Below are 23,730 nucleotides of genomic sequence, written 5' to 3'. Positions count from 1 at the left end.
CTGATACAGATGACTTCCCTGGCTCCTGCCTGGCTGGCCCATTGCTTGTTCTACTGAGCCCAGAGAATGGATTCAGTGGATTCAGTATTTTTGTTTATTTTGCTTTCAACTTGGAGTTGAACACCTGAATAAGCCACAGCCACGGGGAATGGAGGAAGGCACCAATCCACCATAAGCAAGAAGGCTCGAGGAGACCTGGGTAGTGGCCAAGATCAGAAGCACTATCCTTGGACACTGATGCAGACGTGGTTAAAGAGTTGGAAATTAGCACTAGAAAGGCTACATGTGGAGGACAGGGTGAATAGACAGAGGGAGGTTTTGCTAGCAGCACTGGTAAAGAAACAATAATAGCCACATACATTTAAAATACGAGGATTCAAAAATTATCCGTACTCTGGTTATATTAAAACTTCTGTTGGCCACACTGTCTTATCAGCACTTTCTGTTCAAGGCCACTGTCTCCCAAGTCACTGCTGTGCAAGTGTGAACATGTTACATCGGTTCATCTGTAATGCGGTGCGAGCAAAAATGGATGTCCCACTTGTGATTTGCATGAAAGAAGAGCAGCGTGCAGTGATTCGTTTTTTGCCGTCTGAGGGTGTACCAGGTGCCATTATTTATCGAGGACTTTGTGCACAGTATGGAGAAAGTGCTTCGTCTCAAAGAAGTGTGTATGAATGGATACAGAAGTTCAAGGAAGGTTGCACAAGTGTTAGCCATCAAGAAGGAGCCAGATTCACTTCTAATGAAGTGAAAACAGCAGTGCACTCGTGGCTTGCAGCTCAGCCTAAAACATTTTTTAATGAGGGAATGTGAAAGCTTGTTGATAGATGGACAAAGTGTATTGAAAAGCAAGGAGACTGTGTCAAAACATGAAGTATTTGTCTTTTCTAAAAGTTAATTAAAATAAATGATACAGCCAGAACGCGGATAATTTTTGACTCACCCTCAGAATTGAGCTGGTCTTACATACTCAGTTTTCAAACCTATATTGAATTCGTGTCCTGTTCATTTCAGTAGCCCAAGTGACTGACACAGGAAGCAGACATTCATTTTATCTTTCTTAATGAATAAATGTTAAAATTTTTTAGTCTGGCTCTACTTTCAATTTTAATACCCAGGCTCCAGTTTGGGTGTTGAGAAATAGTCTTCAGTTTACCAATTCCAGTGACTTTTTCTCTACATCCAATCTTTCTTGGTAACCTATTTGCTAGTCTATTTTGTACAGGTCTTGGGACCAGCCCTTAGACCTATGAGTTGCTTCCTAATCATTAGCCTGGTGGCTATGCTATTGGAGTATAATTGCTTTACACTGCTGTGCCAGTATCTGCTGTACAACAAAGTGAATCAGCTGTATTTATACATATATCCCCATATCCCCTCCCTCCCCTGACTGCTTCCCACCCTCCCTACCCCACCCCTCTAAGTCATCACCCATCATTGAGTTGATCTCCCTGTGTTATGCAGCAGCTTCCCACTAGCTGTCTATTTTAAAAGATGGTATGAATATCTCTTTTTCACACAAGGCAACTCTAGCTCTAGGAGGTAAAAACTTGAACCAGAGTCAATAAGGCTTTTCTGAGCTATAGAGATACCTTAATTTCTAAGACTGCTATTTGCTATGCCCAATAATCTTATATCTGACACTCTCCTAATCTCATTATTTTTATGCCCCAGTACACTGCACTTCCTCTAGACTAGTGTTTGGTTTCTATCCCCCAGACTTTGTCTCAATAACATAACTGGCTCCAGAGTATGATTAAATATCACAGAATGTCACTGATGGAAGTGTTAGGCATACATGGTTTGTAAATCATTTTATTGACACATGGGATATCATGAAGGATCTTAAGAATCACATGGAGTGATTTGGAGGGAGAGAGGGAAGACTTCTGGGTAGACTAGAGGTTTTACCCCCTTGGCAGCCAAAAAAAGTTTCTGTTTTCTTTCTAATTTATTTTATTTAAACAATGGGTTTAGTAAAACAAAAGATTGAAAACTCCTGATGATACAATGTCATTTTAGCTTGATATTACTAGTCAAAATGATTAGTGGCCAGTATGACACAGAAATTGACCAATCATAATGGACACTGGTCCTGGTGTATGCCAGATGCTCCCTTTCAGTTGCTGGATCAAGGAGAGATCTGGAGATTCCTGGCCAGAGGAATCAGATCACCAGGCAGCAGAGGGGTGGGAGAAACACACAGGGAGTTCAGACTACTGCTATTTATCAACCAGTATGAAAATGTTTCAATTTTCATAACCAATATGGCTACATCTTGGAGGTTACACAGTAAATCAGGGATAGAGTTGAGACTCTAACTTAGATCTTAATTTCCTGGGGAAAAATATGTTACTCTTTAGGAATATTTACTAGTAGTTATATTACTGTCTTTAACAATGATCTCAACATGTCAAAAAATAAATTACCCTACTTGAACTCGTAGCTTCATTAAGAACTTACCATGCCAATGAAGAAGTAAACATTGCATAACTGATTAAGGAATACAATGATATAGTTACTTTTATATTTATTTCTTTTCAGAGATTCTAAAACAAGAGATGCTAAAGATACTTAGTTGTGTTTTATATATTCAAGAAAGTTATTAATGGGAATAAATTGTTCTGTTAGATTAATATTCTTTTATGTCAATTTTCATGAATTTTAGAGTCATAGCAGATAGACTGGGTAATTATTAACATAATGACTAGGCTGCAAGCAACCCAACCTCAGAGAACACTTCTTGAGAAAACCATGCATCTGTTTATCATTTTCTAGCTTGTCAATAAGCATTTTAAAAAAAATTCTAACATGCATGATTAGTTACAATAATGTTCTTTTGCTCTCCCTCTGGAATGATAAAGCATAATCACTGGCTTATGTAACATGGTACCTCAGTTGTAAATTTTTGAAAGAAGCTCCTTCTGTTGACAGTTCTAACATCTGCCATCTGTTTGCATGGGATGAAGCCCTGGTGCTCCCCTAATTGGCCATAAATTAGGTACCAGCAGCAGGCTTATGACAAGATCCTTCGGTTACAGTTTGATTTTTTTAAGCTGTGAATTTAACATTTGGTGAGAAGCTCAACTCCTCTTATAAGGGTAGGGAAATGTACCTCTTGAGCCCTAAGCTCAAGCTGTTTTCTCTATATTTATGTTTAAAGCCAGACCTCCCTCAAGGTACCCTCTCTGTATATGCCCCTGAAGATAAACTTAGGCTGCAAAGAGAGAAAAACTGCTAAATTCAAGGGATTCCAATATCTTCCCTAAGAAGAGGAAGGGCACACTTATTGAGTGCTTACTGCACATTTTGCGCAGTTCACGAATCTTGATACATATTACATTGTTTGATCTTCAAACCAATTTTCTAATTTAGGTAACATCCCATTTTGCGGAAAGGGAAACAGATTTAGAATTTAAATAATTTGCACATATTCTCATAACATGGTGCAGTCAAGATTCAGGTATTGAGCTTTCTTTGACAAAGTGCATGCACTCCCCATGGCACACTATATATGACTGGGTTTGAGAAAAGAGAATGGATGAGGTCAAAAGTATGTATGTGATGCTAGTTGATGTTCCTTCATCTCTCAGGATCTCATTTAACTAAAGTGAAGAACATGCACTAGATGACTCACAATGTCCCATCACTTTGTTTATCTGACTTGATTAATCTGGGCTTTACCATTTACCATGAAACCTTATCACATTATTAAACTTCTATGGGTTTCAGTTTCTTTTTTTTTAAACATCCTATCTATTTTCCAGGTGGGATCTCATACATGTGGAAATTCATAAATTATAAAGGATTGTAGAGCTATAAACTGATACCATTACCTGTCCACCCCCAATCAGCTGGCAAACCCTCAGTCCCATTGTCACTTCTTCCCGCACCAGATTCCCTTGCTATATGCTTTAGATGCAAGGTTAAGGTGATCCAAGTTCCCATAACTTTCCTAATTTACATCTCTATAAATTTTCTCTTTTTCCTCTTTTTCACTATTTTCAGAAAATTTTTAAAAATGTTCTCCAAGTTACCTTTGTTTGCACAGTTTCCTTCCCTGTGGACACATTTCCATCAAGCATTCCCTTTAGTATTTCACTTGCTCCATCTTCCTCAATATATGTATAGATCCATCACAAGGAAATGCTCCAAGACCTCACTAGAGCCTCATGTTCCCTCCCCCTCCCATTTTTTTTTTTCCTTTTCTTAACCCAGTTTCTTGAGAGAAATAACCCTTTAGTCTCATCGCTCTCACTTCCTCAGCACCCACTCACTCTTTGTAATCTGGATTCCATTCTCACCATTTTATTAATTTTTTTTCCTCCCAGGTTACTAAACCTATTGCCTTTTTCTCTATATGCCTCTCAGCTTTTCACTTGCATTTAATGCTGCTGATTATCCTTTTACTTTTGAAATCTTCTCTTGGTTTCTGAGGTTTCCTACACTGCTCTGATTGCTAACATTGCAGTTTTGTTCACTGGAATTTTCTTCCCCTGCTTCACTTTTAAATGTAAGAATTTCCTCAGATTCTAAACTTGGTCCTTTTATCTTCTCTATTCTTTCACGCAATTCCACCCAGTCTTATGGCTTCAGCTGTTAACTCTATGAAAGCAATTTTTGAGTTAATTTTAAGTTAACTCTAATGAGTTCTTGTCCCACAGTCTCTCCCTCCTGCAGGGCAATTGTTCCTGAGTGTTCAACTTGTGTGTCAAATTCATTATATTTTTAGTGAAAAACCATTATGCCTCCCAAACTAATTTTTTCTCTACATTCCTTCTAGATCTTCTTAATCCTGACCACACTCCTGCTTTCTGCCTTGCCCTTCACATTCAATCAAGTGTTAAGCCCTCTGGGTTTACCTCTTCATTCTAATGTATGCCTCCTATTAATGGTCTCATGATAACCACTTGGATTTCCAGACGGCTAACCAGATATTCTATCTCTATCCTCTCCCTGTAATTCATCTTACACAGCCTTCTCAGTGTTCCAGTGACATCATTTTCCTGCAAAGAATTATCAAAGTTGCCCTTATCCCACCACTTGATATTCTTGGTGAACCAGCCCCAACATGTTTTTGCACTTATTTGTTACAACACCTCCTCCAACAACCATTATACAGCCTCACTTCAGCGAGTTGTCATGGCTCATAGTTCTATTCGGAGTACTGCTTATGCTATTCACTCTATCTTATTTCTCCTATACTTACAGATTTACCTAATAAAACCATTTATTTCATGAAGACTTCCCTGACTTCCCAGAAGTAGTCAACTCACTTCTCTGCACTGCCACAAATGTGTACTGTGGACCCTTCCTCCATTCTGCTTTGCACGATGGTGATTTGTATAAATGCCACCATTCCTCTATTAGAAGCTAACCCCCCAAACCAGGATTTGTGCTGCTCCTTTGATTCTTCTCACAGCACTTAGCAACGCCTGTACGTGATACAGCCTCAGAAAAACATTAGTCAAAGGAAAGAACGAATGAATAGGTAATTGTTGTTTCTGGCAACCAGATGAAGAATATTTATTTCAGAAATATTCATGGGTAGAGCTATCATTCTGCAATGATGCCACTGCTCTGCTTTAGAGATCCAGCACAGACGAGCATGCAAAAGTGAGACTTGTGAATCAAGTAGGATTCCTCTATGTCCAGAGGCCCCTGAGCTCAACATTTCGACTCCATCATTCTGAACTCATCATATCTGCCCCTCAGTTTCATGCCACACTGACATTCACAGCCTATTCCAGCTCTAATGGCTCCACTAAATTGGATGCTTTACGGTTCTTCTCCTGGGTCAGGTACTTGGCTTTTGTGATAAATATATCCACATACACGGCAATGAGAAAACATCTGGAGGACTGTTTCCAAATAGTAGACATGTCAATAATCTGATATTCATAGTTTAACCTATAGAGCATTCAGGTAATGAGACTAGCAGGGGAGAATAAAGAGAAGGAACAGGCAACAGCACCACTGAACAAACTTTTAATGGCCCTAAATATGCCTACGTCTAGAACTGATGCCTTCTCCAAAAGTGTCCTCCTACATGCTTCTATTTTAGAAATTTGGGGATGGAAGAATAGAAAACTAAAACATGCTCAAGGAAAAGTCCATTTCCTAGTAACAATGATAATAATTTTATATCATAAATATATAATAATTTATAAGTATAAAATACACTATAAATTTTATAAATTATAAAATATAATTGAAAATATTAATAATTATTATAGTGTTAATAATAGCATTCATTGAGTGTCTCCTGGGTAAAGACCATTTGGACACATGCTTTTCTCATGTGTTCTCATCACTCCTCACAATATCTCTTTGATGCTGCATTATCCCCAGTTCACAAATGAGCTGAGGTGAAGCTCACAGTAGTTAAACACCTTGTTAAAGATCTCAAAGCTAGAGTGGCAGAGTGAGCCACTTCCAAGAATAACAGGGAATGAGAATCAAACATAGAACCCATTTTAAATAAAAAGATATAAAACAAGTATTAATAGCTCCATGAAGCGATGGCTAATTCCGGGAACTTGTGTGTGTCACTGATATGAGTGTGCAACATGCATAAGAAAGCAAGGCACTTACTCTCTGTCAATCACGAGGCAGGTTACAGCTTCCGCGGCAATTACGTTTGCTGTTCTCACATCTTCCCTAAAAAACAGAGAGAGAGTGAAGTAAAACACCCTTTAACATCAAAGAAAAGATTTCGTTATGTGATTAATTCAAGACATATTAAATTATGTATACGCGTCTGATTTTTCCACTTTCGGGTTTAAACTTTGTTCATGTTTCAAATTTCTTTGTCCTGAGAAGCCACATGATTCTTGTCATTTATCACACAAATCTTACAACTATAATCCAGTAGTTATAATTTTCAAACTGAAAGTTTCACTTACACAACTGAAACAAAATTTTGTATCATCATTCCCTGTGCTATTTGGGGAATTAATGAATTAATCGGATGATGCTAAAGACAGCAATGGACATGAATAGGTAAACTTTTTTAAAGACCTGAAGATATAATGCTGGAAACTTGAGTATCTAATCCATCTGTGTATGAATTTACCATTATTACCTTGAGAATGATGGACCTGTTTTAATTATTTTCTTACTTTGGAGACCTTGTACTTATGTGGCTCACCTTTTGGCAACTTATAATAAACAGTTATTCACCTGTACCAGAGCTTATGATTTTTCAAGAATATTCCACAAATTTTAATCACTCTGATTGAAATGTGTATATACGTACTGCCCCTTTATAAGCATCTATTTGGTCACTGCAGGAATATCTATCAACCTCTTAAACCTTTATAAATCTGCCATGATATCTCCTCTTATCCAGTGGGCAAACATGGAATTGGTAAATTAACATTCACATTTCATTTTGAGGTACTAAAAATTTAAGAGTACCACTGTCATGGAACATTAAGTTATATTTGAAAATGCACTTTGTTTCCTAGAAAGGTAAAATTTCTAAGCTAATATAATTAATGATAAATATAAGTTTGAAAAACATTACTGAGATATGTACATAGGAAATAATATAGTTTTAATAACCTTCTAAAAATCATAATTTAAACATCGTATGTCTCTAATATCAGGCTTTTAAAGTCTTGAAAATAAAGATGTTCCCAGTGGATTTTTATTTTCTCAAAATACACTAAGTAATCACAAATACTTCTGAACGATATCTTTCCATTGATCTTTTTGTCTTTCACTGTTGCTACATCATGTTATTAAGACGACAGTTGCTTTGCAGTAACTATTAGTGTTTAGTATTTGGAAAAGAAGTTTCTCCTTACCAGAATTGTTTTTCAAAAATATCTTGATGATATTCTTAAGCATTCATATTTCACAGAGACTTTAAAATCATTTTTCTACATCTAAGGAAACCCACATTGGGATTCTAGTAGAGCTGTATTACATTTTTACATTGATTTCAGAAGGACTTTCTGATTATATTAATTTTCCTTACAAGAGCACAGCATGACTCTCACTCTCAGATCTAGTTTTATGTCTTAATCTTCCTTAATCTTTTTCACTTGGGTCCTGGCATTTTTTTTAAAAAGTATTCTTAGGTGTTTTATATTATCAGTTCCTCTTATGGCATTCCTTTTCCATTTCTGTTTCTCATTGGTTTTTGCTATTAAAGAAGAAAAACCTATTGATTATTGTGTATTTTTAATCTACCTACCATAGAAAGTTCACTTCTGATTCTAAACTTTCTATTACAGTCTCTTGAATTTCCACTATGATCCTCCCAGTGCCTCCCTTACATCCTCCACCTTCCAGCCAAACTGGCCTCCTCTAAATGACTGAACATACCATCTCCTTCCTGTCATGAGTTCTTCTTACCAAGCCTTCCCTAAGCCTAGGAACTTCCTCTCCAACTCCTTGACAGGTTCACACCTGCTTACCCTTTAGATCTAGGCATAGGTGCCCCTTTCCTCAGGGATGCCATGCTGAATTAACTAGACTGGGTTCCCTGTTTATCTGTTCTCATGGCCTTATGTACCTCTCTATCCAAGTACCCATCACAGTTTATAATTTATACAATTATTTGTATGGTCAGTTGGTTAATGGCTCTATCCTCCTTCCACTAAACCTTATCAGGGCAGGGTCCATGGCTAGTTTTGCTCCCCATATTATACTGACTGGCTAGCACACAGGAGTTGCTTAATAAGTGTGTGAATAGGGATCTTGAACCCTTGGGAAGAAGAGAGTTCAGGTTTGGGAGTCACACTAACTCAGTTTTACATAATAAGGGACAAGGTTTGTGAAAGCCTCAATTTCCTCATCTATAAAAGTGGGAATGATAACATTGCCCATTAATGGTCTTAAATGCAATACTGATACATTTATCACAATGCCCAGCACAGAGAGAGTAGTGGGTTCTACTATTCATCACTTCTAATTTTCTTATCACCAATACTATCATAACTGTCTTTGTACAGGTGCTGTCTGGTGTTTCATGAAATGCTACCACCCAAGAACAAAGTGAGGATTTTCTTTCTGTTCCATAGAAATAGATAATATATTTTGAAGTCCATTATTACCTCCAAGTAGGAATTTTTGGTGAGGTGGACATGACAGACAGAAATTGTCAATAATGCCCATCAGGTGCTTCGTACATTTTATGACATATTTCTTAGGAGACTGCTCACGACAGCATACGTTACTATAAATTGCTGCCAGTGTTTTTAACAAATCTATCACAGCTTTATAAAAAACTAACTTTCCTTAAAATATATTTATACCTTGACAAAATTGCCCACAGAGTCTTTAAAAATATAACACATAAAAAACAATGCTTCATTTTGAAGATATTTTTTATGCATGTGAATTTTTAAAAATGCTTTCATCACAAACATCCAACATTTTAAAACTGTATCATATTATATGGTCTAAATCAGATATACTTTCAAAAAATAAATGCAATTTTCTTGCAACAAAAAGAAAACACATAGATATTTTAAAATGTAGATGGTGAAAAATCAAAGATCAGAAGAGTGACACAGTCAATAGAAATTGCAAATATTTTATTTTAAAAAAGGAAAATGTGTAAGTTATGGCCTACAATCAGGCTCAGTATCTAGTAAGGTGATATGTATCAAAACAAAAAAGATGTATAACATGGGGAAGAAACAACAAATTAAACAGTGGATTATAATATTTGCCATTTATTGAGTATCTAGTATATAAATCAGGAACCATATTAAACAATTTGCACAAATATCAGTTAATGCATATAACAGAGGGTGGGTATTTCATCTGAAATTTACAGAAGGCGGTAAATGTTATGTAATACACCAAAAGACAGACTTGGCTAAGGAGTCACAGTCCTGGTATTTGAAAAGAGAGTAGTCTGGCTCCAAAGCCCATGTTCTTTTCTCAACGGTTCACTGCCTATACCCTCTGCTGTAAGATTTTAAATTGACAACTATTCTACATTCATTTTAATGCAGAATGACATATGAGCAGTAAGCATGATGTCTCTCTGTCCATCAGTATAAAAATTATATTTAATTATTTTAAAAAGCAGCATTAATATGTTTATGGGTGCCCAATTGCAAAGCTAAATTAGTAAACCATTTTGATTCTCAAATTATTAGAGACCCTATCCATAGCTATGTCCTAGCCCTGCTATGTTTCTTTATAACAATGTTATATAACAATAGAAAATCACTCAATGCCAAGTTCACTCAATGCCAAACGCATGTTGCCATTACATCATTATTGCATTTCTACTATTAAGATGTCTAATGCCACTATGCCTGTCTATTCAGGTGTCTGGAAATGCCGTCCCAGTGTACCCAGAGAGCTTGCTCTTGGAAAAATGCTATCTGACCTAGTATTGACATACATTAATCCCTTATTTCAGGAGAGATTGTAGAAACTTCTGATGAGAGAATACATTTATATCAGCTGACAATACTGTGACTTACTGTGTGTGCTTATTTCCTTTATATGACCAAGGACCATGGTAAAAACAAGTATCATTTGGATTGAGATATGAAATATTAACTACTCATATAACAGAGATGTCCTAACAGCTCCATAGCTATGCATCATATCCATACATAGCTGTTATGATACTAGTTTCACACAGAGCATCTGCCAAAGTAGCAGGGGCTTCACGTAATACTAGTTTAGACATGGGGAAAAGAAGAAAGAGGGAGATGATGTTATTTTTAAAACCTGAGCTTTCTTTTAGTTTTACTTTTTGGCTTATCAGGGTGCTTGATAATTTCTAATAGAATAATATATGAGACTGAAAAAACAATGGCCATAAGAGAATTTTATAAATAGAATTATAAGATAATGTCTAATATACTTAAAACTTTCACCAAACACTTATTGCCTCGGAGCACAGCACACTTCTTTATAGTAAGTAAAGGTACATGTATCTACATAACAGCCCAGGTCTAACATGCACATTGTCTTTAAAAATAAAAATCTCATATTCATTCACTTCTGTACCTGTATATTAGTTTACTTCAGCGTAAAAATTAATAAATATGTACTACTGAAGTAGTAGCTACTGTTTGGCAGATTAACAGATATTTCACAAACTTGCCATTGATTAATGAAGAAAGCTATGCAGTTTAGTAGTGTTCTTTTTTTAAGCATTTTTGGAGGAGTTAGAAGTTCCTTTCAATGAAATCATAGAGCATGAAAAATATCCAAAAATATTTGCAAATACGGTTTTCTGTGCACTGACTCTGATGCTCTTTGCACTTCATCACTGGAATCCTCATCATCGCTGTATCCCAAAGTAGAGTCACTGTCAGTATCTGAATAATCCATAGCAAGTGTTTACATTGACTCTTCTTGTTCTGAAGCAATGCTCTTGTGTCTCCTGGCTGCTAGAGAACTCTACAGTGCATTGACGTCTCTCCGGGAACAAATACAAAGTGTACGAGGCCAAAGCAGAACATAGTTCACGTAAAGTGACTGTTCCAGGAGGGGCTCTCCATTTTCAGCTCTAGAGCAATGTGACTGCTGTCATCAGAGTCCTAGCATTCCCTTGGTGCCAGCTTTGATGAAAAGTGACACTACTCCAATTGCTTGTGAGCTTGCAGCAACCGTGGGTCAGAGCCCTTCATTCTCAGTGGAGTGCAACAAGCAATGTCCAGAGATAAGTTTAGGACAAAATAAATCCTTCTCATCTCAAAATCAAAGGCAATCACACTACAACACACAGGATGTTCAAAACTGATAGGCTATGACAAGCATCAAAGAGCCACTTGAAATTAGAGTCTGGATTAATTATGAACTAGAATTGTAGAGTCTGTGGCAAATTCAACTGTGCTATTTGAAAGTTTGGTCCCAGAGAGGTAAGTGTCTTGGGAAAAAAACAAAAAAAAAGCCATTCACTGACTCTTCTTCCTATTTAGGCATGAAGTTATTCCAACACGATTTATAACTCCTACACTCCAACAGAACACATACACTAAGTATAAAAATGAATGAATGCAAATAAATACGTGTCTTCTAACTAAGCTTGGCATAGAGTAAGCAACCAATAAATGTTAACCAGCAGCAGCAGCATCAAACTTTAGGATCCCCTGACATCTATGAAGCATGTTACCCTTCTTCATAGTTTCTCTCATCAAATTTTTCCTAAAATTCTATACTCAATCAGTCTCCTAATTGTTTTCTGATATTACCTTCTCAGTTCGTTTGCCTGAATCCTCTTCCTTGGTTCACTAGAATATAGGTGTTTCTCCAAAATTCTCTTTTTGGCCTTCTTTTTCACTGCTCCTACTTTTCTTACTGGGGAAATCTCATATAATTCTATGGCATCAGCTGCTAGTTTTATATTAACGACTTCTAAGTCTTCATTTCTACTTTTACCTTTCTCCTACTGGACACACACGTCTGAAAGTTTCATTGCAACCTCTAATTCAAACCTAACTCACTTTCTTTTAACCTCAAAACCACCATTTTCCTTGGGTTCCCTATCTTGGTAAATGACATCACCATTCTGCATTTGCCTAGGCACAAAAGATTAGATGCATTTTTTCACTCTCCTTTCTCCATCATTGTCTATGATTGATTATACTGGTTCTATCTTTGCCTTATCTCTTATATCCATCCTTCCTTTGCATTCTCACAGCCACTGCTTTACTCTTTGCCTATCACCATCTCCACCCCGGAATGCGGATCAGGCCTTATAACTGACCTCCTTACCACCACTCTCTCCCTCCTCCAATCCATATCTCACTTTGCTGCACATTTTCAAATGTAAATCCAGTCATGCCAATTCTTTGCATGAGAACTTTCAAAAGAAAAAAGAAACGTTCCTATACTTTAGAGTTTGAGGTCCCCCACTAACTGACCCCTCATCTTTCCTGGCACTATATAGAATATCCTCTGCTGCACTTGCAACAAATAACTGTTTCCTAAAAATACACCAGCTACCATCTCCACAACAGTGCACATGCAAATGGCTCCTCCAAGAACCCTTTATTCCAGTTCAAACTTTCATCCATGCAAATATCCATGATCTTTCAGTAGCATTTTAAAAGGAAAAAAAATCCACATAAGAAATATTTCTACACACTAATCACAGAAAAAATATATAGTTAAACAAACAAACAAGAGAGAAAATAGAAAAATAGTATAATATCATTTGCCAGGATGATAATTAAGGTTAACACCTTGGTGAATATCTTTTAAACACTTCATTCTTAAATATTCACATGTTTCATAAATATTTATTTTAACAAATATTTACTAAGGGCTATTCTGAATGTCTGAACCCTATGGTCTAGTTGGGACAGAAGTTAAATTAGTATGCAAATGTAAATTGAAAATACTGATCAAATAGCATGCAAACAGAGAATAGAGAGGATGTCATCTGTCAATTCAGAGGACAGACAGCCTTTCTGAGGACATTAAAAGTTAAGACCCCCCGAAATGAGTTGAATTAGCAAGATGAGTCTGGAGACCTATTTTCTAGGGAAAGAAAATATGCAATAGCCCTGAGGTAGGAAACAGATTATTGTAAAACAAAGAAGGTTGGAATTCAGGAACTGAGAAAAAAAAAAAAAAAGGCAGGGCCCAGGAGAAACCAGAAAGAAAGGCAGAGCCTCATCATTCAAATCCTATAGGCTAGCTAGTCTAAGGATCTACTTTTCAAAAGAAATTAATTGAAACCTTTTCCCTTTACCATAAATAAAATCTTAAAAATTAGTTGGAAAGCACAAGCTTAGAGGAAACAATCTGTATGAAATAAAGTATCAAGGAAATAATTTTAGATCAGTAATTTTAAAACACCAATGTCCTTTCCACTTACTAAAATAAATGTTACTGTATGGAAATCTATACATTAAAGAATATATCCAAATAGAAAATATCATCTCTACCCTTTAGAACCTTCCAGTGTAGAATATAGGAGTAATGAGAAAACAAATGCATGAAAATCAACATGTTATTAGGAATATTTATCAACTCATGATGAAGACAAGTTTAAATTAGATATACTTTCTAGAGTCCACCCAAGGCAGTCTCTGGTTTTTCATTGATAACAGGGACTCATGACATGACCTCAAAGAGGATGTTTCTCTAGCAGAACAATTATAAGTGTTATCCATAAAGTAACTTCAAACTTTATTATTTCTGGTAACTTAGGTGGGTATTTCCATTCACTGTATTAACTCACTTTTTGAGACAATGCAAACCCTTTGGATCTGCACCCATGAAAGGTTAAAATAAATAGAGTGATGAATTTGCAAGAATTCAATTTTCACATTCCTTTTTCATATTACTTCTGCTGGGTTGATGGCATAATAAATTTTTGATGTGACTTGTGAACTCTGCATTCTATGGCATAACAATGAGCACAGACATTTGTTACATTAAACCAAAGAAACTGCTGTTTTTGCAGGTGAAAATGGCCAATTATTGGTAATTTCATGTTTCAACTTAATATATGGAATTAGTGGCAGTGAAAGGGGATGGAAAAGCAATGGCAGAGAGATACATATTGCTGTTTCTCTTTTGTTGCACTCCCTTTGTGACATAAGCTGAATTGAGTTCAACAGTAATCCATATTGCTTCCATATTCCATACATGATTCCTCTGAATGTTCACAAGACTGATGGCTTTTGCTCTTCTATCTAGTCATTAAAGATAATTCTCTGTCCATTCCATTATAACTAGGATAAGAAATAAGTGTCCTAAGGAAGAAATTCTGAGTCCTAGGGTTTTGTTGCCATTGTTTCTAGAGTACAAATGGTATTTACTTTGTTCTCTGGCTTCATATATTAAACTCTTTGGTAAAGTCTTACAAATTTAAAGAATGTCTCTCCAGAGTGTATTTTATTGGAAAGAAAGAAGAGCTTGTTGTTCTCATTTATTCCTTATTGTTATTTTATTAGTTGTTTAGAAGTACAGATTTAGATATTACATTGCCATTGTTTTCTTAGGGGCCTATTTAGTCTATTTCTGAATGATTTACAGGTATTTTCATTTAAGAGGAAAAAAGAAGAGAGAATTTTACTCTATTAAGATTAAAAAAAAAAAATCAAACCCGGGATACAATGTAATAGATGTTCTGTTCGTTTACTCAAATCAAACACTCACTTTCTTCTTAACACTATGCTTCCTCTTTGAACCAAACTTCATAATGGATTAAGATACTGATGAACCCAGTGACAGGGCAAGAATAAGGATGCAGATGCAGAGAATGGACTGGAGGACATGGGGTTGGGGTGGGGTGAAGGGGAAGCTGGGACAAAGTGAGAGAGTAGCATAGACATATACACACTACCAACTGTAAAATAGCTAGCTAGCAGGAAGTTGCTGTATAACAAAGGGAGATCAATGATGGGTGATGCCTTAGAGGGCCAGGACAGGGAGGGTGGGAGGGAGTCACGGGAGGGAGGGGATATGGGAATATATGTATAAATACAGCTGATTCACTTTTGTGTACCTCAAAAACTGGTACAAGAGTGTAAAGCAATCATAGTCCAATAAAGAGCTTAGAAAAAAAGATATCAATAAGTCTAACAGTTATTTTTTCTTTTCAGATAATGATGCATGTGACTTTGTAACGTAATTGGCCAAATACTGTTTGAATTTTGGGAGAAGACATTAATAGACAAATTATTCCATGGGTGTTTCATGGGTCATGAGTACTTTCATGAATAAAATAATACATAGTATTTTCCTTTTTCTTTGTTTCATCTGTATTTCACCGAGCTGAAAAATAATTCGTCAATTTTTTTGTATTTTGAAAGTAGAGGAAAAAACACTCAAATGATGACAGGAAATGATGTACTAGTAAACTTCAACTGAGGCATGTTTGAAATAATGTTAATTTCCTTGGTCACATATTTCAAAGGATTGTTGCCTTTATAAAGTGACTTCAAGCCAGAAGTGTCCTTTCCTATAAAGAATTCCAGACAATGTGCCAGAAGAATGTCTCCTATTTCTTGTTCTACTGCCAACTTAGTGGGTGACCTTGAGAAAATGTCCCATTCTCTGCTTCATTTTTCAGATATGAAATGGTGACTGAAATCACTGCTTTGTTCTCCTCCGTAATTAGTTTTATCAACATGGACACTTTTTATAAGTTCTAATTATCATGGTTTTCAATGCTTTTGAGATGATGCATCCCAAATCAAAGGCTACTTCTTTAGATGAAACAGGGTACTATAAGCCTGTAGTTATGATCTACCGTATGAATATGTAAGTGGCATATTAGGGCATAGATTTTCATAGTAACATTTTTTATCTGACTAAAAATGTATTTTCACATAGAAATAAGACATGTTCATTTGAAATAATAGAGGCTCATGACTGGAAGTCAAGAACTATGTAATAAATGTTTATAAAATTATATTTTGATTGTTAAAAATTATATTGAGATATTAGTTGGGTTCTTTTAGGGAAAAGAAATATCTATAATTTTAAAATAGAGTTAAACTGTAAAAGATCATTTTCTTTTGGTACTTGCTCAACAAATATTTCATATTTTGTGTTATTTGAATAAAGAGCTACTCTCTAAACAGAATTCTTCAATGATTTTAGAATTCAATTAACTTAAAATGATATAATTTCATCCAAATCAAAGATTAACTTTGAATCAAAAATAAATAGATAGCTAGTGGGAAGTTGCTGTATAACAAAGGGAGACGAACTCGATGATGGGTGATGCCTTAGAGGGCCAGGACAGGGAGGGTGGGAGGGAATCGCGGGAGGGAGGGGATATATGTATAAATACAGCTGATTCACTTTGGTGTACCTCAAAAGCTGGTACAAGAGCGTAAGCAATTATATTCCAATAAAGAGCTTAAAAAGAAAAACAACACAAAAAATAAACCTTTTTAATGTTAAATAAATAAATACATAAATGATAACAGAAGAAACAACTTAATGGATAAACAATGGATTCACACAGTCATGGCTATGTGTATAATAAGGCCAATGTGAATAGAAAGTGCTAAAGTCAAACCGCTGCATATAATCAAATCTCCTACCATTGGCGTAGGTTAGAAAAAAAAAAACGGGATATTAAATTTATTAACTATATATACCAATTTTTACAAAAAAATTGATATATTAGACTTGCATACCTGCCCAGCAGGTTATTTAATATATATATACACATAAATATTTGAAAGCTATTTTCTTAATATATAGTTTCTACAAGTCATTAAGAAAATAAAACATATCTCTTCAATTGAAAAATAAGCAAATGGTAAGGATAGTTCATAGATGAGGAAGAAAAAGCTTTTAAACATATGAAAATGTGCTTCATCTTACTCAGAGTAAGAAAACTGCAAATGCATGTGGATATGCTACTGGTAGAAAACGAACCTAATATAACCTTTGTAGATAATTCAGCTTTTGTGTAACAATTCAGCACTATTTTTAAAAATATTTTTCTTGCAATTATTTATCTCACATACGTATTCACAGTTTGGGGAAATAATGACATTAACAGCATGTTACAACAGCATTGTGTGTAATAATGTTGGGAATCACCTAAATATCTACCAATGTGGAATTAAGTAAATTTTTCTACAATAATGCATGGCAATATTAAAAAAATTAAAAGAACTGCAGAAAACCTATATGAATATGATCTCCAGGATATCTTAAGTGAAAAGACTATAATACAGAACCACGTGTACATGCTTTTATTTATGTAAAATACACGCACATACACTCACACAAATGAGCATACGTTAAAATGCACGAATTATTTTAGGTTGCATTCGAAAAAGTAATTACATCCAGGGAAGAGAATGTATGACTAAAGGGTAGAGGAAAGAGGGAAATTACTTTCGTAGCTTTTGAATTTTATACTACGTTCTTGAATTACCTGTCATAAAATAAGTATTTTTAAAAGTAAATATATGAAGAAACAGAAATTGACTCTTACAAGCAATTTATGGGTAGAGAGGCTGGTGAGGTCTTTCACTGTCTTGTAAGGCCTGGTCTGTATTGAGTGCATGGTTAGCTATTGTCCATCCCCGGGCCACCCCTCAATCCTCACCTCAAAGCCATCCCCAGCTAGCAGAGCTGGAGTTAACTTATGCTGGCCCAGTCTGATCACACTGAACAGACACCAGCTTTGTAGATGGAGCAAGTAAAAATACCTGACACAGTATCCTCCAGTGTCACAGCACTGCCTTTTGCTCCATTTTCATTGGCAGCAATTATAGGGACTAGATGACAAACTAAGGAAGGTATTTTTTTGAGCAGGGACATCTGCTTCTTAACACCCTTAACCACGGTTGAGTTGACACTTTGGAATTCTTAAAAGGTTAAGTTACCAATTCTATTTGTACACAGAAAATATTTCATATAGATATCATGTATATATAATAATAATATTTGTATTTAATATTGCTTTGAGGTTGTACTTTTAATATATCCACTAGCAATTGGGAAACAAACTTTTTCTCCATAATGTTTTCCATAATTTATTATTGTCATTATTATTATAGCATGTCTAATCTCAGTAGATTCTATTCATTCTTGTTTACCTACTGATAAGCCATCATAACTGCCATACATTTTTTAAAAATTTTTATTTATTTATTTATTTATTTTGGTGGTGATAAGCATGTTTATTATCTTGATGGTGGTGATGGTACATGGCGGTACACATGTGTCCAAACTCATCAAATTGTGCCCATTAAATATGTACAATTTTTGTATATCAATTATACCTCGATACAGTTCACTCTGTATGACGGTCTCTAGGTCCCATGCTTCTTCTATTAATCTGGAAAGTTCCTCAAGGATTAACAGTTGTCTTTTAATAGTGATTAAGCCCCTCTGTTGTTAATATAAAAACATGTTTTCAAAGTGCAATCAAGGGTTTCAGATCACACTGATGAAATTTTCTACTATGGCTTGCTCTCTAATCTGAAAACTGCATAAATTAATAAAAAGAATGTCTTGCTGTAATACAGAAAAGAATGACATTTATTCATTCATAAAGTAGGATTTCCAGATTTAGCAAGTAGAAATACAGGGCATCCAATTTAACTTGTATTTCAGATCAACAATGATTTTTTTTTAGAATCAGTGTCCTATATAATAATATACTTGTAGTAAAAAACAAATTCATAGTTTACCTGAAATTTAAATTTAACTGGTATGTTGTATTTTATCTGGTAACCCTAAGTAAGTTTCTGAATATAGATGCTGAGCCAGGTGCTGTCCTAGGTGCTAGGTATATAAAGAGGTAAAGAACAAAATCCTTGGACTCCAAGAGTTTACAACCTAGTAGGTAAGACAGACTATTGGCAGGTATAATGCAGTGTGATCTGAGTATCAGAGGTGTGAACAGAGAGACACAGAATCACATGGGAATGTCCCAATCCTGATTGGGAGATAGAGTTGGGGAGGAGCATGAATTGATGGTGGAGAGGATCATGGAAAGCTACTTGAAGAGGTGATGCTTCAGAGAAGAGCTGGTGTGCATATAGAAAATTGTCAACAGAGAAAGTGAGGTGGTCCTATATAAGGAACAGCTTGTAGAAAAGCATAAGAAAATCTTGTATACAGGGAATAGCAAGTAATTCATAATGGTTGAAACCCTGGGAGCAAAAGGTAGAGAGAGACATTAAGACTAGTGGGGTTGGGACAGGAGAAATTATAAATGGCTGTATACTGACTATATACGTCTGTGTTAAGAGCACTAGGGATACAGGTAGCAAGAGCCATGAACTGTGTACAGATGAGAATCCTGGGGCACATATGGTAATAAAGTCAGGTCATCTTTATAATAGCTATGGCACAATTGAAACTGACCAAAAGTTTTAGCTTCATTGATACCTGGAAGAACCAATAACTATTTAGCACTTCTCTAAGCCAGGTATTTGCTGCTTAAAAGCTAAAATCTCAATAATACAATCATACGGGGTCAGAAAACTATGCCCCGGGCCAAAACCAGCCAGCAGCCTATTTTTGTACAGTTCTCAAGATATGAATGGTTTTTACATTATTAAAGGGTTAAGTACAAACAAACAAGGAATATGTGACAGAGACCATATGTGATGTGCAAAACCTAGAATATTTGCTATTTGGGTCTTTATATAAAAAGTTTGGAAGATGGCGGCGAAGTAGAGAGACGTGGAGTGCATCCCTCTCCACAGATGCATTGGGAATGCACGGAAGGACACAGTCATTCCCACAGAGAACCAGCTGAACACCAGCAGACGGCCTCGGACACCGGAAAGGGCTGCGGAGAACCTGACATAGCCGACTGAATATTCGTCTACTCCAATACTTGGACATTAGTCTGAGGCTTGGACAGTCTTCTATAAACACCTCTATCACCAGGACAAGCAACCCCAAAAGCTTGGACAACCATGAGGAAACAAAGAAACACCATGCAGGCAAAGGAGCAGGAAAAAAACCCACAAGACCAAATAAATGAGGAGGAAATAGGAAAAATGCCTGAAAAAGAATTTAGAGTAATGATAGTAAAAATGATACAAAATCTCGATAACAAATTAGAGAAAGTACAAGAAACAGTTCATAAGAACTCAGAAAAACAAACAGCAATGGATAACAAAATAACTGAAATTAAAAATACTCTAGATGCTCTAACCAGCAGAATGACTGAGGCAGAAGAACGAATAAGTGAGTTGGAAGATAGAATGGAAGAAATAAACGCCACAGAGCAGGAAAAAGATAAAAAAATAAAAAGACTAGAAGACAGCCTCAGAGACCTCAGTGATAACCTTAAACGTACCAACATTCGAATTATAGGCATCCCAGAAGAAGAAGAAAACAAGAAAGGGTCTGTGAAAATATTTGAAGAGGTTCTAGTGGAAAACTTCCCCAACATGGGAAAGGAAATAATTCACCAAGTCCAAGAAGCACAGAGAGTCCCATACAGAATAAACCCAAGGAGAAATACACCAAGACACATGTTAATCAAACTAACGACAATTCAACACAAAGAAAAAATATTAAAAGCAGCAAGAGAAAAGCAACAAACAACATATAAGGGAAAACCCATCAGGATAACAGCTGACCTTTCTACAGAAACTCTGCAGGCCAGAAGGGAATGGCAGGATATACTGAAAGTCCTGAAAGAGAGAAACCTACAGCCAAGAATACTTTACCCAGCAAGAATCTCATTCAGATTTGAGGGAGAAATCAAAAGCTTTCCAGACAAGCAAAAGTTAAGAGAATTCAGCACCACCAAACCAGCCTTACAACAAGTGCTAAAGGAACTTCTCTAAGTAGGAAACACAAGAAAAGGAAAACACCTACAAATACAAACCCAAAACAATTCAGAAAATGGTAATTGGAACACACATGTCAATAATCACTTTAAATGTAAATGGATTAAATGCTCCAACCAAAAGACACAGACTGGCTGAATGGATACAAAAACAAGACCCTTCTATATGCTGCCTACAAGAAACCCACTTCAGACCAAGGGATACATATAGACTGAAAGTGAAGGGATGGAAAAAGATATTCCATGCAAATGGAAGTCAAAAGAAAGCTGGAGTAGCAATACTCATATCAGACAAATTAGACTTGAAAGTAAAGACTATTAAAAGAGACAAGGAAGGGCACTACATAATGATCAAGGGATCCATCCAAGAAGAACATATCACAATGGTAAATATCTATGCCCCCAATATAGGAGCACCTCAATACATAAGGCAAATGCTAACAGCTATAAAAGGGGACATCGACAGTAACACAATTATAGTGGGAGACTTGAACACCCCACTTACATCAATGGACAGATCATCCAAACAGAAAATAAATAAAGACACACAAGCTTTAAATGACACATTAGACCATCTCGACTTAATTGATATTTATAGGACATTCCATCCAAAAACGACAGACTACACGTTCTTCTCAAGTGCACACGGAACATTTTCCAGGATAGATCACATCTTGGGTCACAAATCAAACCTCAGCAAATTCAAGAAAATTGAAATCATATCAAGCATCTTCTCAGACCACAACGCCATGAGACTAGATATCAATTACAGGAAAAAAACTGCAAAAAATACAAACACATGGAGGCTAAACAATTCACTATTAAACAACCAAGGAATCACTACAGAAATCAAAGAGGAAATCAAAAAGTATCTAGAAACAAATGACAACGAAAACACAACAACCCAAAACCTATGGGATGCAGCAAAAGCAGTTCTAAGAGGGAAGTTTATAGCAATACAGTCCTACCTTAAGAAACAAGAAAATGATCGAATAAACAACCTAACCTTACACCTCAAACAACTAGAGAAAGAAGAACAAAGAAACCCCAAAGTGAGCAGAAGGAAAGAAATCATAAAGATCAGAGCAGAAATAAATGAAAAAGAAAGGAAAGAAACCATAAGAAAAATAAATAAAACTAAAAGCTGGTTCTTTGAGAAGATTAACAAAATTGATAAACCATTAGCCAGACTCATCAAGAAAAAAAGGGAGAAGATGCAAATCAACAGAATTAGAAATGAAAAAGGAGAAGTCACAACGGACACCTCAGAAATACAAAACATCATGAGAGACTACTACAAGCAAGTATATGCCAATCAATTGGATAACCTGGAAGAAATGGATACATTCTTAGAAAAATACAATCTTCCAAGACTGAACCAGGAAGAAATAGAAACCATGAACAGACCAATCACAAGTACAGAAATTGAGGCAGTGATTAAAAATCTCCCAACACACAAAAGCCCAGGACCAGATGGATTCACAGGCGAATTCTATCAAACATTTCGAGAAGAGTTAACACCTATCCTTCTCAAACTCTTCCAAAATATTGCAGAAGGCGGAGCACTCCCAAACTCATTCTATGAGGCTACCATCACCCTGATACCAAAACCAGGCAAAGATGTCACAAAAAAAGAAAACTACAGACCAATATCACTGATGAATATAGATGCAAAAATCCTCAACAAAATACTAGCTAACAGACTGCAACAGCACATTAAAAAAATCATACACCACGATCAAGTGGGGTTTATCCCTGGGATGCAAGGATTCTTCAATATACGCAAATCAATCAACGTGATACATCATATCAACAAATTGAAGGATAAAAACCATATGATCATTTCAATAGATGCAGAAAAAGCTTTTGACAAAGTTCAACATCCATTTATGATAAAAGCTCTCCAGAAAATGGGCATAGAAGGAAATTACCTCAACATCATAAAAGCCATATATGACAAACCAAAAGCCAACATTGTTCTCAATGGAGAAAAACTGGAAGAATTCCCTCTAAGAACAGGAACAAGACAAGGGTGTCCACTCTCACCACTGTTATTCAACATAGTTTTGGAAGTGTTAGCTACAGCAATCAGAGAAGAAAAAGAAATTAAAGGAATCCAAATTGGAAAAGAAGAAGTAAAATTGTCACTCTTTGCAGATGACATGATACTATATATAGAAAACCCTAAAGACTCTACCAGAAAACTGCTAGCACTCATTGATGAGTTTAGTAAAGTAGCAGGATACAAAATTAATGCACAGAAATCTCTTGCATTCCTATACACTAACAACAGAAGAGCAGAAAGAGAAATTAAGGAAACTCTCCCATTCACCATTGCAACCAAAAGAATAAAATACCTAGGAATAAACCTGCCTAAGGAGGCAAAAGATCTGTATGCAGAAAACTTTAAGACATTGATGAAAGAAATCAAAGATGACATAAACAGATGGAGGGATATACCATGTTCCTGGATTGGAAGAATCAACATCGTGAAA

General features: G+C 35.9%; 1 protein-coding gene across 2 annotated transcripts in view; it reads right to left on the bottom strand.

Moving 5' to 3' along the window:
* Window positions 1-23,730, bottom strand: part of PRKG1 (protein kinase cGMP-dependent 1) — a 1,182,497-nt gene that overhangs the window by 141,007 nt on the left and 1,017,760 nt on the right. For both annotated transcript variants that reach the window (XM_057734520.1, XM_057734518.1), the window contains exon 8: window positions 6,598-6,663. In XM_057734520.1, coding sequence (XP_057590503.1) covers window positions 6,598-6,663 — 66 coding nt within the window. The remainder of the gene's footprint in view (window positions 1-6,597; window positions 6,664-23,730) is intronic.

Source organism: Hippopotamus amphibius, chromosome 5, assembly GCF_030028045.1.
Source record: "Hippopotamus amphibius kiboko isolate mHipAmp2 chromosome 5, mHipAmp2.hap2, whole genome shotgun sequence".
NCBI lineage: Eukaryota > Metazoa > Chordata > Mammalia > Artiodactyla > Hippopotamidae > Hippopotamus > Hippopotamus amphibius.
The sequence above is the reverse complement of the archived record's forward strand: the minus strand, read 5'-3'. Positions and strand labels throughout refer to the sequence as shown.